General features: G+C 42.3%; 1 protein-coding gene across 8 annotated transcripts in view; it reads left to right on the forward strand.

Moving 5' to 3' along the window:
• The window catches only part of gphnb (gephyrin b), a 131,192-nt gene that overhangs the window by 67,581 nt on the left and 50,662 nt on the right, over positions 1 to 12,949 (forward strand). For all 8 annotated transcript variants that reach the window (XM_040126041.1, XM_040126036.1, XM_040126037.1 and 5 more), the window contains 3 exons: positions 105 to 183; positions 9,232 to 9,289; positions 9,453 to 9,545. In XM_040126041.1, the coding sequence (XP_039981975.1) occupies positions 9,242 to 9,289; positions 9,453 to 9,545 (141 nt within the window). In that variant the 5' untranslated portion in view covers positions 105 to 183; positions 9,232 to 9,241. The remainder of the gene's footprint in view (positions 1 to 104; positions 184 to 9,231; positions 9,290 to 9,452; positions 9,546 to 12,949) is intronic.

Here is a 12,949-nt window from a genome sequence, read left to right on the forward strand (position 1 = left end):
TAGCAATTTGTATTGAAACCCCTCATGTATTTCTTTTTAGATCGCTTATGAATTTGTGCGCTAACTTTATTTTCTTTTGCGTGTCTCTGTCTCTGTCCTTCCAGTGAGTGACAGCTGTTTTCGAAACCTTGCGGAGGACCGCAGTGGCGTCAACCTCAAAGATCTTGTACACGATCCCTCCCTGTGAGTATTGGCCTTTTACAAGACAATTCAACCTACGGGCAGAAATGAAAACGTTCGACAACACTGTATCTTCAGGCACACAAGTGTTTAATCCAGAGCAAAGTCCTTTGATTTACCTTAAATCTACCACACACAAAAAAAAAGCACAGGCTCTCTGCATGTATGCATCTCTGTTTGTGCTTCTGCGTGGAAGCCGTCTTCTTTTTGTGCTAGAGCGTAACTAAGAAACTAAAAATACCTCTTCAACACAACATGTCGGGGCTCGGTGTCGCCCTGTGGAGAGAAATTCCCAGCATGCATGGCAACAACAAAAGAGCTGCGGCACTCTTCTGTTTAAGGATGACTCTTGGTAGCGGCAAGAAGTCATTATTTGCTCAAAGAAGCTAAAGGAGTTGAAAGCAACCATTGTTTTTATTAACAGGGATGTGATCAGTGACAAAAGTGCATGAAAAACGAACAGGGAAAACGATTATCTCCATCACAACTGAATGTTAAGTGTACTGTATTTCCAAACAGACACATTAAAACATTGTTTGTGCACTGATCAGTTACAATCTTTTTATATCATTGCACGTATCATACATCGCCTTTCAAAATGCCATCTCAGCCTGTGACTGAAACATTGCAAACTGTGACCCCAACACGCAACCTCAGACACGCTTCTCTAGCCATCCAAACCTTTCTCTTTGGAGCCATTGATTTGCTGGAGCTCCCCTGCTCCCCTGTCACAGTATTACACCAATCAATATCACCGGAGTGTCAGCAGTCCCCTGCTGCGGGACCCCGGACTGATCCATGCTTGTCATGTCCTGTACGGTATGTTTATTTTGAGGCTGATGTTTAACGTATGTGTCAAGTCTATCTGTGACACAGAGAGCGAGTGTGAGGGGGTTTGTCCATGTCATGGGTGTCACATTGGATCATTGTTTGATGTTGGTTTGCTTTGTTGTCATTTACTATTGAGAGCATGAAATCCTCCTATTACCTGTAGGGTTTTGCCACTAGAAAGATTTGAACGACTTGATAATTCATTTTGAACATTGCCTTAAAGAACTGACACACAGTAGATGTTTAAATGTTGAAAACCAAGCAGGAAAGTCCACTGTCATTTATTTTATAAGAGCCGAAACAGACCAGCCTCCATTTGAATAGATATGGAAGCTTGTGAATTACATTATTACATTATTGCATTTTTTTTACACACATGTAATTGAACTGTTGAACTGTTTGCACGGTTAATTGAAAACCTGTTTACTATCTAATAGTAAAAGTGGTTAGAAAAAAGAAGGATGCTATTGATATCAAGTGTTCAACGAAAAAACTTGACATGGCTGGAGATTTTATTTTGTGAATTTTCGATAAAAAAACGATCATGTCGGAGAAAAGCTGAGAATGTGTCGCTCCTTGGAGGAAAATCAAGGACTTGCACGTGCAAGTTTGTCAATAATTCTCACAATACCGTAGAGCCTGATCTCCACCATCATTTAGATTTAAAGGTTAAAAACTGACCCGAAAAATATAAGACATGGATTAATATAATTGGTTATTTGGATACGAATCAAGGCAAGGTCTGCATTCACGGCATCCTAAGGGGCTTTGAATTCCAATGTTATGACGCAACTTTAAAAGTTAAGGGAAACTCCTGACGTTTCCAATGGCTGTAATCAAGAGATCATCAATTTTGCACTTTCAAGAAGGAGCTAATGTTCATGGAATAGAATCACGTAAGGAAAGGAAATGCGATTGGCTGCTGACAGTCGATAAAAGGTTAAGTTGTGGCCTACTTATTTTGGCTGGCAAGTCTGCTGATGTAAGTTTTGATGGCTAGGCTTCCTTGTTGTCGAGCTCTGTAGGAAATGAATGGACTTTCAGTGATTGCTGATGTTGCTGTTCGGTGTGAATGAAGAGTTAGGGGCTCCGTGGTCCACTCATTCTGCTAAAAAGGCACCGTGGATGAATGTGCTGTGTACCAGTGAGCTGATAGGGTCAGGCTTGGATTAAACACTGTGCTGTTAAACACTGAAACTGGACGCTAGGACAGGCAGTCAGTGTTAGCGTCCCTATCTGCTCTGCTGTGTTGCAGTGATGGTAGCTGATGCAGACGGGCTCTGGCTGACCTCCTCTGGCCTGAGATCCTCCATGCCATGTTAATCCACGCCACACCACAAGTCAGCGACTCCATCATGTTGACCAGCTGGAACGCTGTGCCCTCAATGTGCCACTGCTGCTGTGACAGAGACACATAGGCAGAGACACAGAGAGAGAGAGAGAGAGAGAAAAAGGAGGGAGGGACTATGGGGCCACTGCAGGACACATAATATAAACTGTAATCATAGCATCTCCCAGGCACACAAACACACACACATTGGCACATGCAATCAATCAGTCTGCCCAGTTTGGCATTCAGGAGCATCCAGAGGTGTGTCAGGTGGAGACAAAAATGATATGTGGCCAAAGAAAAAGGGGGAGAGTAACAGAGGGGGGTCAAATAAATGATACCCAGACTCAAGGACACACAGATGAGGCAGAGGTGTGGTGTGTGTAAAAATTCGTGTTCCTGGCTGTGTGAAGTAGTAGTTTTTTGTTTGCATCCTTACCTTTCCAGCATGAGCGAGCACTTTTTACTTAGACTCATATGTTTTTGTATGTCGTGGGTGTGTGTATCTGTGTATGTGTTTATGTTCTGGACGGGTTGAGCAAGCCTCTCTCCCCTGGGCTGTTGGACCAGCTCCGTGTCTCTGCCCTCCAGCAACTTGTGTTGTAACAACCTTTGTCAATTTTACAAATGGTCATGTCAAACAAAAGCTAGAACCCAATCAGATGGTTGACAGTGGGCCCAGTTTCACGGTGAGGAGACAGTCAGGGGGACAAAGATACACACACACACACACACACCCTGTAGTGTTAAAGGTTGGATCGATAAGCACTATAATAACCATAAATCTTACTTTGATCAACTTTCTTGAAAATATTCAGATAATGTTTAATGCTAAGTTAAGCAATCACCTAACCATCTAAATGCATATCAGTAAATGCTTTCAGTCGTATTCTTAAAGGTGCTGTAATCAATATTTGTATATTAATAATGGATCAAATGTCTATGTGCAATGTGAAAGGGTCATCCGAAGTGACTAATTCAAAGAGAATAATCACCGATTCTGCAGTTCCCCTCAGCTCTGTGGAGCATTCCAGCATTTTTCAACTTTGTTGGCCCCAACTTTACTTTTTTGGTTCACTGTCACCACTTTTTCACTGAAGAAACACGACGTGCCCAGCACCTAACTGCACGCAGACACAGTTAGCAACTAGTGGGTGAACATAGTGGAACATTTAACAGATAAAGAGCCAGGAGTTGGTAAAGACCAAAGCAGAGCGAAAAGGAGAGTGAGTGATGGACTTACATTCATCAGGTGGACACAAATACCACTCCACTCCATTGCTAACTTCTCCTGCATATCTTTTGGATGTGCAAATAAGAGAGTTTGCTTATATCAACTTAAAAAGTGATTATATTTCAGTGTTGTGTTTACTGACTATTTCCACGGCCCCCAATTGGCCAAAAAACCAGCTAATACAGATATACAGCGTTGTGTCTGACTGTCTTCAGTTCTGTAGTAAGCTTATTTTGTTGCTGTTTGAAGGGTTTCATTCTGTTTAGGTCTACAATTTTGAACTGAGCAGTTTATGAGGTTAATAGTTCAGAAACCACCTACTGTATCTACAACAAGAGTTATTGCATTATAATTATAAGACAGTGCCCCCCTGTACCCTAGAAATGATGTTCATATACTACTAAACCGTTCTCCCGATTATGTTTTGGTTAGGGTAACCATAGATGGGAGTCCGGGGTTAGGCAACAAATGCACTTTGGTTAAGGTTAGGTAAAGATCGTGGGTTTGGTTAAATGTAAATAAACACGTGTCTGAAGTAACTGTGAACTTTTTCAGACCATGATCCTTCCCTAACCTTAACCAAGTGCTATGAGTGCATAAACATAACCATAAACAGTGTAATAATGCTGTGGTCACGACAAATGGATATTGCACTGCAAGACTGGATATTTTTGGCGTAAAAACAAACATATATTGCCTTTTTTGGATTAAGGGCAAAATACTGAATATTTTGTGCATGTAAACACAGTGAGTGATGCTTCAGTACACTCAGTTCAGATGAAGATGTGGTGTTTAAGATTCATTTACACATATGTTATACATACAGTACATATAAGGATCTGTGAAACAAAAATACAGGCTGACAGTAGAGTCACTCAAAGCAAAGATTGGATTTCTATGTTAATATCCACCTTCTGGAAGTCCCTGCAAATAAAAGCAAATATATTTGTGGTAACTATGTGACTCAGATGTGTGACAGTAGAGTCTCGCTGATTCTGAGGTTCTACCGGCAGACCTGAGCAAAGTTTTAGTTTACAATGCAAGTAATTGAAACACGAATAGTAGCAGTGCTTGTTTTGCCACAGATGTTGACTTTGTTATTTAAATGTATGAAGTTTGTCAGATATGTGGTGTAGCTGGGATGGTCTAGAAAATGAAATGAGAGAGGGAGAGACTGTCAGCAATGGCTGAATTCTGAATCAGAATGACATTTATTCTGTAAATAAACAATAAACGTTTGTGGGGTAGAGTGGTCTGCAGAATATTTTATAGTGTGGGTGTGCGTGTGTGTGTGTGTGCGTGTGTTTGTGATTGTGTGTGCCTGTGTTTCTGAGGCTTTGTGTGTGTTGTTTAGCGGCTGTGAGTGGAATCATGGGAGTGGAACCACTTGCTGAGCACTCAGAGCTCTCATCACGGTATGGGGTTTGAAGAGGTGGGTTAGTCCACTCCTCCTCCCCCTCCTCCTCCTCCTCCTCCTCCACCTCCCGTCCTCCATCCTTCCGTCTGTCAGCTAACATGTTGAGAGGTGACCCCTTGAGAGCTTTCCTACGTATGGACGAACCGACAACTCAGCTGTAATGTGCTCAACTCCATGCTACTACTGGGAGTGTGGAGATGGCCAAGGCTCTTGTCTCCTCCCTGGTTGGAGTGTGTGTGTGCAAGACAGCAAGAGAAAGAAGGAGAGTGAGATTGAGTGCCCTGTACAAAGAGCTTGTATTATTAATGAAATTACACGGGCAGATGGGACTCATCTTGGAAGTGTCCCACAACCACTGAGATTTGCAGCTGGCTGACATGCGCACACACACACACACACACACACACACACACACACACTCATATGTGTGCACTCTGACAGTCTATCCTTCCCTTTTTTTTCTTCTTTTTTTTTCTGCCACTCTCTGTCTCATCTGTCTTTTTCTCTTTATCCCTCTTCTCTGTGCTCTCTCAGTGCCTCTGACAGTCTATCCTTCCTTTTTCTTGCTCTTTTCACTCCTTGCCACTCTGTCTCATTCTGTCTTTCTCTCTTTATCCTCTTCTCTGTGCTCGTCTTTCATGTGCCTCTCTGTCTCCTTTCTTCTTTTTTTCTTGCTCTTTTCACTCCTTGCCACTCTGTCTCATTCTGTCTTTCTCTCTTTATCCTCTTCTCTGTGCTCGTCTTTTATTCATAGAAAGGTTTGGCTGTGGAGTCCAGGTTTTCAGGCCAAAACTACTGCCATGCCCCCCCCCACACACACACACACACACCCTCCTCCACCTCCCTCTGCCTGTCCCACTCTTTTCCCTTCCATTCCTTCCTCCGCCAGCATCAGTAGTTGTCCACACCTCGAGCAAAAAGCCTTTGTTCCGGGCTGACTACCTTCAGCCTGCAGTTTCAAGAGGAGCTTTATATGCCCCCCCCCCGCAGTAGAAGAGACATAGATGGGTGTTTGAGATTAAAATGTTGCATGCCCTTTCCCTTCTAATAGGCTTCCCCCAATTCAGAGCACACCCACCCAAAATACATCCAAGCACTCTATTTGCAGAGAAGCCAGTCATGCTGAAACACACATTTATGCACATACTCATTATAGTGTGTAACTTCTATACGTACACACACACACCGTATATGCATGCATGGGCACACACATACTTGCACAAATAAACACGTGGGCACAGATATGCACGTACACTCAGATATATTTACACAGATAGATATATTTACGCAGATACTGCAGATCCTTTGTGCTTATACAGTATATGAATGTGAACACATACACGTATATGCCCATATTCTATATATACAAACTAGATACAAATGCCTAATAACACATCAGACTGAATTGCCAATTCATTTCACTTCATTTATTTAGGGTGACATCATGTTCACGTTAGAGTTCTGTTTAGGAAATGGTTTCTTTGTCATGTTTTGTCCCAGCCAATCAAGTAGAGACTGACATCTCTGTCCTGGCGACGTCATTTTTAGCAGTCAGCAACGAACCTGCATTAGCAGCTGCTCGGAGCAGCTAACTTAACCTTTTTCATGTCGTACTAGGGAATGTGTCAGTTAAAGAGTTGTTGTTTCATCTGTTCCTTCTCTCTTTTTTTTCTTTTTTTTGGTACCATTTTCACCATTCTATTACCCAGCTGATAGTTAAATGGGGAACGAGATAGAGGTGGATTGATGTCATCCATGTTTGTTGCCAGTTTATTAGGTGGAACTAGCTAAAACTAATGCAGACTAATACATCAGTCCTGAATCCTCCCTTCGTGAAAGTTAGAATGTTCCGTTTTTTTTGTCGAAACTGTTTCACAGAGGTGTTGATGAACTGTGTTGAACCGTGCTGCGTTATACTGACACGTGTTTCTATGGTTTTTTTTTCCACCCCATTTATATCAATTGGGGTAGGCTAAATAACAGAAACACCTCTCTGCTATGTATATACACATACAGAATGTGTGAACATGCTTATACATAAGGAGGAAAACACACACAGTACATACAGTATACGTACAATGACACATATGGTACATACATACTGTAAATACAGGAACATATATATGTCCATAAAGATAAATACATATACATTCATATGTAAACATAAAATAGAAATGCATACATAGCCCACATGTAGCGTGTATTGCAAAACACCCAAAACTCCAAACACATGCTTTACATTTGTTGAGCTGCATATGTAAAACCACCTGTAGTGACTGACAAGACATGAGAGTTATGTGTCAGTATCTGTGCACTCTGCATGTGGTGTACACAAAGCTTACTTTACACTTCCATGCACATGTATGTACACGGTCACATATATAAATACTGTAGGTGTTATACACTGTATAAGCATGCATTCACATCTAATGTATGTCTGTAAACATGTGCGTGTATGTGCACGTCACACGATACCTTAAAGATATGTCACGAACATACGACTACACTTGCCTACACACACTCAAAAATGTCCAGTCAACAACATATTGCTCCATTCGCACCGAAATGGCATCCCCGAAGGTTACCAAAAAAAAAAAAAACACAAACACAAACATTCGCTGGCAAGCACAAACTCTCACACACTCTCTGACGATGAACAACACAGCAACTAGAGGCTTCAGACAGGAGGGGTTGCCTAGGAAACGGTGGGAAGGAACCCTAGTTATTTGTGTTGAGCATATTTTCATTTGGGCTGAAACAGAGAGGCATAAAAACCCCAGGAGAGGGAGAGAGGTGATTTGTCCTGACAGCTCCTTTACTCTCCCGAGGTGTAACACAGACACACACGCAAACAGACGAATGCACATGCATGAACACATGTAAAACACACACTCACATACACGCACACAGACACATTCAGAGATGCCAAAAAACCCCTCCCTCCCAAACACATCAAGAGAAGTAAATCACTCGTGCCATCACAGGAATGTCAGAAGGGGAGCGTGTGCGTGTGTGTGTGTGTGTGTGTGTGTGTGCGTGCGTGTGCGTGTGCGTGTGTGTGTGTGTGTTTAGATGTTGCCTCTATGGCTGCACAAGTTAGTGGATGCTCTGAGTAGCCCTACATGTGCAGTGTTTCATGAAAAAGTTCCTCTTAAATGATTCTTTCTGACTTCTCTGCCTCTTTTGTCAGAACCAGACAGCTTCCCTCTGAGTCTTGGGCTTCATCTCCATGCTCGCTTGCTGCAGTGTTTTGGTGTTGTCTTGCTTAGCGCGTCTCTCTGCTGCTCCCTCGCACGGTTTGCAAACTGAGCAGAGGTGATGGATTTTGGGGAATGATATTTCCAGGGTGCAGAATTTACTCTTTGTAACTCAGTGTTTGAAGAGTTATCGTCACCGTGTGTGTAAAAGCGTCTGAAAGGCAGAAAAAGAGCGGATGCTTTAGTGTTCGTGGAGTTCATGGGTATTTGTCTGAGGGAGGGTACTTAAATGGTTGACGCGAGGGGGAAACATGATGCAGTAATCTCCCAAAAATAGCACTCCTTAAAAAAAGAAAAGGGTTACATAAGGGGTGTCTGTGTAGAGCCTTCACCTTGAGCCTGGGGTTGTTGTTTTTGGAGCGTCGTACTCAGACTGGCCACAGGAGGTCGCCATGGTTCGCTGATCAGCGGCGGCAGCAGCAGCATCAGCAGCAGCAGCAGCAGCTCTGTCCTTGTCAGAGCTCCCTCTTCAGTGGGCCATCCTGTGGAAAATCCTTTCGGGAGGGGATGTTCAAGGGCATTCTCTCTCTCCCCCTTTTCTGCTGTTATGTTTCAGTGTCTCTCACTCCTTCCTGACACTTTTTTGGTTTCATTTGACCGTCTTTATTTCCTCTATTTCTCTCACACTTATAGTGCATCATTAGTCCCTGTCCTCTGTCCTCTATTCTCTCCATCATTGTCCTCACAGGCCTGCATTTTCTTAAATATGTAATAAAGGTGTGGGGTTTCTTTAAAAGTCTTGGTTTCGAGACCAGAGCGGCTGGAGGGCAGAGGAGATTGCATTCCAAAAAAGACCATATTTACGAGCTTTGGCGTGCATGTCCGGGATCAATCTCTTCTTTAAAGGGGTATTTTTGGCTTTATCCCCTCAGAGAGATAGAGATGGGCCACAATTCTTGCAGGGGATCCATAAAGTATGTTGACTAGAATCTAACACGCGGATGACTGTATGTGTGATCTAACAACTCCCGTCCCTTCTCAGGTTGGGGGGTATGATCGCGGCCTATAAGATAGTGCCAGATGAGATCGATGAAATCAAGGTATGTAATGTATCAATCTGCCTATTTATCTCTCTGTATCTATGTACATTATGTGTCTGTCTTTCTTTCATTTTATCTGTAGCGATGATCTTCAGAATTAGAATTAACCACGTATTCATTTGTGTGTGCGTGTGTGTGTGTGTGTGTGTGTGTGAACCAACAGGAGACTCTGGTGGATTGGTGTGATGAAAAGGAACTTAACCTCATCCTAACCACCGGAGGCACAGGCTTCGCCCCGAGAGACGTCACACCAGAGGTGGGTTTACATGTTTCTCATCAGAACGTTTCAATCACGAATCTATCCATAAAGTGACCATGTCAAAGGCAGATTTTGTGTTTCACCTTTTTTGTCTTGTTTTTTTCTGATAAAAGGAAATGAAGTAGCTCAGTGACAGTGTGACAGCGAACAATAAATATGTGACTGTGGGCATTTTGAAATGTGTTCTCCATAATATACACTGTATTGTTCCAACACATGAAGGACCTATTGCAGAAAAGTGTGCAGTGCATTTCTATGTTTAGGTTTTGGGTGGAAGTAACTGACTAAATACTCATCAACATAAAAAGCACAACCAGATTTTTCTTTCTTACAGAATGTGTTTTATTCATGTTCAGTTCTTTCTATTTTCTTTAAACCAGCTCATGAAAATGCTTCTAAGTCGCATTCTTGTGTTTTTTGTATTTCCAAATTAAAGTGGAAACACCTTTTCCCCCCCAGCGTTTCCAAGTGGTATTACTGCTGGCGCCACCGTCACAAAGACCCGATCACTTTCCATTCTCCTGAGAGCCCAGCAAATACCAAAAAAAACAGGACAAGCCATGATACAGGCAAAGTAAAACACCCAGGTGTATTATAAGTAGGCAGGTTTTGTTTCATACAGATGTAGAAGAAATAATTAAAACTTAATGTCAGTTTTGAACCCTCTCGAGCCCTGGAGCTCTTTCCGTCGAGCGAATGCCCGTCTGAGGGTCACTCTTGTTTTACCTCAGTTTCCATCACTCGCCCTCTTCGCCCTCTTTGCCTCCTCTGACAGCGGGGCTCTCTTTCTTTCGCCATGTCGACTTTCCACAGTTACTCCGGTCGTTCCACTGTCTGCCATTTCTGCTACCTGGGGAAAGCTAACGATAGCTACGGGGGAAAACGAAAAAAGCTATCCTCTTCCTGTTTTGGTTGTGCAATGGCAGACACAGTGTCGCGGGGGATTCCATGCCCGGTGGCAGGCAGAATTGCATGGTGAAAGTGAGGCTTGTAGGGAACCGGCCTAAACGCAGATGGTGTCATTATTCTGTTGCTATTACAGTGTGAAAATAAAAAAAAATACTTCATAATGACAAATTTTAAAAAAAAAGCTTGTCTTTGAGAGTTGTATTTAAGTTTGAGAGTTGTATTTAAATAAATCTAGCAACAGGTTACATAAGAATGAACGAGGACAACTTATGGACACTATTTTGCCAAGAGGTCATATAAGGGAAGTTAAACCACTACAGTAGAAGTATGATGACAGCTAAAATAATATGTAGGTGACTTCTGTGTGTCTTAGAGGGAAAGACTGTAGAAAGGTATAGTAGAATCCTCCTGTTGCTTTCTCTGCTTTAGTCAGAGAACCTCAGTATATTTTTGCTGATTACACATGTGTGTTGTAGCACTGATCAACACACACTGCAATTTTCCCCACGGTCACAAGGGGAAGAAGAGGCAGAAGTTAGAGCCTTATTAACTCACTTGTTTGAAAAAAAAATATGGGATTGTGTTGCAAGCAAATCAGAGATAATTGGTGGCAAGTCTCAGTGTGGATGCGTTTTTTGTTGTTGTTGTTTGTTTGTTTTTTCTTTCTTTTTCCTTTTTTTGTATTTCACATTTCAACCCCAGATTATACGGGTTGTGTACACTTGTTCCAGTAAGAGGGAAAAATCTAGGGTGTATTAACGTGAACATTTTTATTTAACAGTTACGTGAAACAAATGAATTGTCATCAGAGGCTTCACACGGTCGTTCAATGTGCCTTTTTTTTTCCTTGATATTGCTGGTTACCACATTAGATACAAGTGGTTTTATTTCAGACAAAGTAAAATGGAACGTTTTTAAGTGTGTGAAGACTTTACCCATCACTGCGTATGCATGAAAGAACACACATTTAGTCTTTCCTTTACCGGTCTTATCACACACCATTGTTAATCATATAACATATTAAAAAATTAGAACCTTTTTTTGGATTTACACTGCTCCACTTCTGTTACATGTACTCAACCAACCTCACTCACACACACGAACACACACACACGAACACACACACACACACACACACACACACACACACACACACACACACACACACAAACACGCACACACAAGCAATTTGGCAGGGGATGAGCTGTGGCTCTCAGCAGTATCAATGGTCCTCATCAATCATGGTAGACAGCAGCCACCTTCCTGGAAGGGGGAACGCACGTACACACTGTAGTCACTGATAATACCTGCTATCTGATTCAACCCTGTATGCTGGAGACAGCGATATCTGTCCGTCTGTCTCTGTTTGTTTGAGGGCTGTACAGGACAGAGATGACTGTTTTCTGTCTAACGGAAAGCAGGACAGAAGTACCAGATTACGCTCCACGTCTTTTCCCTAATTGAATATTTATATTTTTATTATCCTATCATGTGGAAAATATGAAAGTCGCTTTAACTTCAATTGCCTTATTTTTCTGTCACAGTAAGCGCTACATGTTGCTGTATTTTACATTGCATCCATTAACACACCATGTCTCAACTGTTGGAAGGCTGAAAGATCCTTATCTGATCTGTCTCCTCCCCCATCCATACCCCCCATTAGCAATCAAGATTGATTTCATCTTTGAAATCAATATGAGAATACACCTTTGTCTTGGTCAGCCTGTGCAATTAAACAATTTAATGTCAAATGATTTTACGACTTGGGATTTCCTGTAGAGACCAGTTGATCATTAAGTTTTATATGCGATGTGTGCTTGCATTATTTGCCAGCTGGGATATCATTACATACAAACCAACATGGATACATTTGGAATTTTCAGTGGCATACATTTAATCCAGGCACGGATCGAAAAAACTGTGGCGCCACAGTTGAGTAAATTTGAATTTAAAGTACGAATAACATGGCTAAATAATCTGTGCTGGGTTGATTTTGTACATGTTGGAAGTAGCCTCAAACTCCTGCTCTGAAAGTTTGGAGGGAGCAAATGATGGAAACTGTTACATGTGAAAAGACACTGGGAAGATTGACCTGGAAGAATGATACTCTCATATTCTATGAGCCCTTCTCCTGCCCTTGCGATACACCCACTCGTTCTCAATCTACACGTGTGATTAAGACTAAACCTCACCCATGTTTCCTAAACATATTTCCCAAATCATATATCTTGCGCATTCAGTCTGAATGTGAACCTGAACAAACTCATCTCCCTCTTCTTCCAATCAATGACTTTATATGATGTACGATGAGGTATAAATCCAGCCTCACCCCTCCCTCTCTCTCCCCCGCCTTCTCTCTTGTTTTTTATCCCACCCCTCCTCGGTCCCGCCCACACTCTCTCCCTTCTCCTCATCCCCCTTCCCTCCCTCCCGCTCCTCTCCTGAGTCCAAGCCCACGATGCTCATCAGTGGCTCCTCTCCTTTGAAGTCTT

Source organism: Xiphias gladius, chromosome 4 (assembly GCF_016859285.1).
Source record: "Xiphias gladius isolate SHS-SW01 ecotype Sanya breed wild chromosome 4, ASM1685928v1, whole genome shotgun sequence".
NCBI lineage: Eukaryota > Metazoa > Chordata > Actinopteri > Istiophoriformes > Xiphiidae > Xiphias > Xiphias gladius.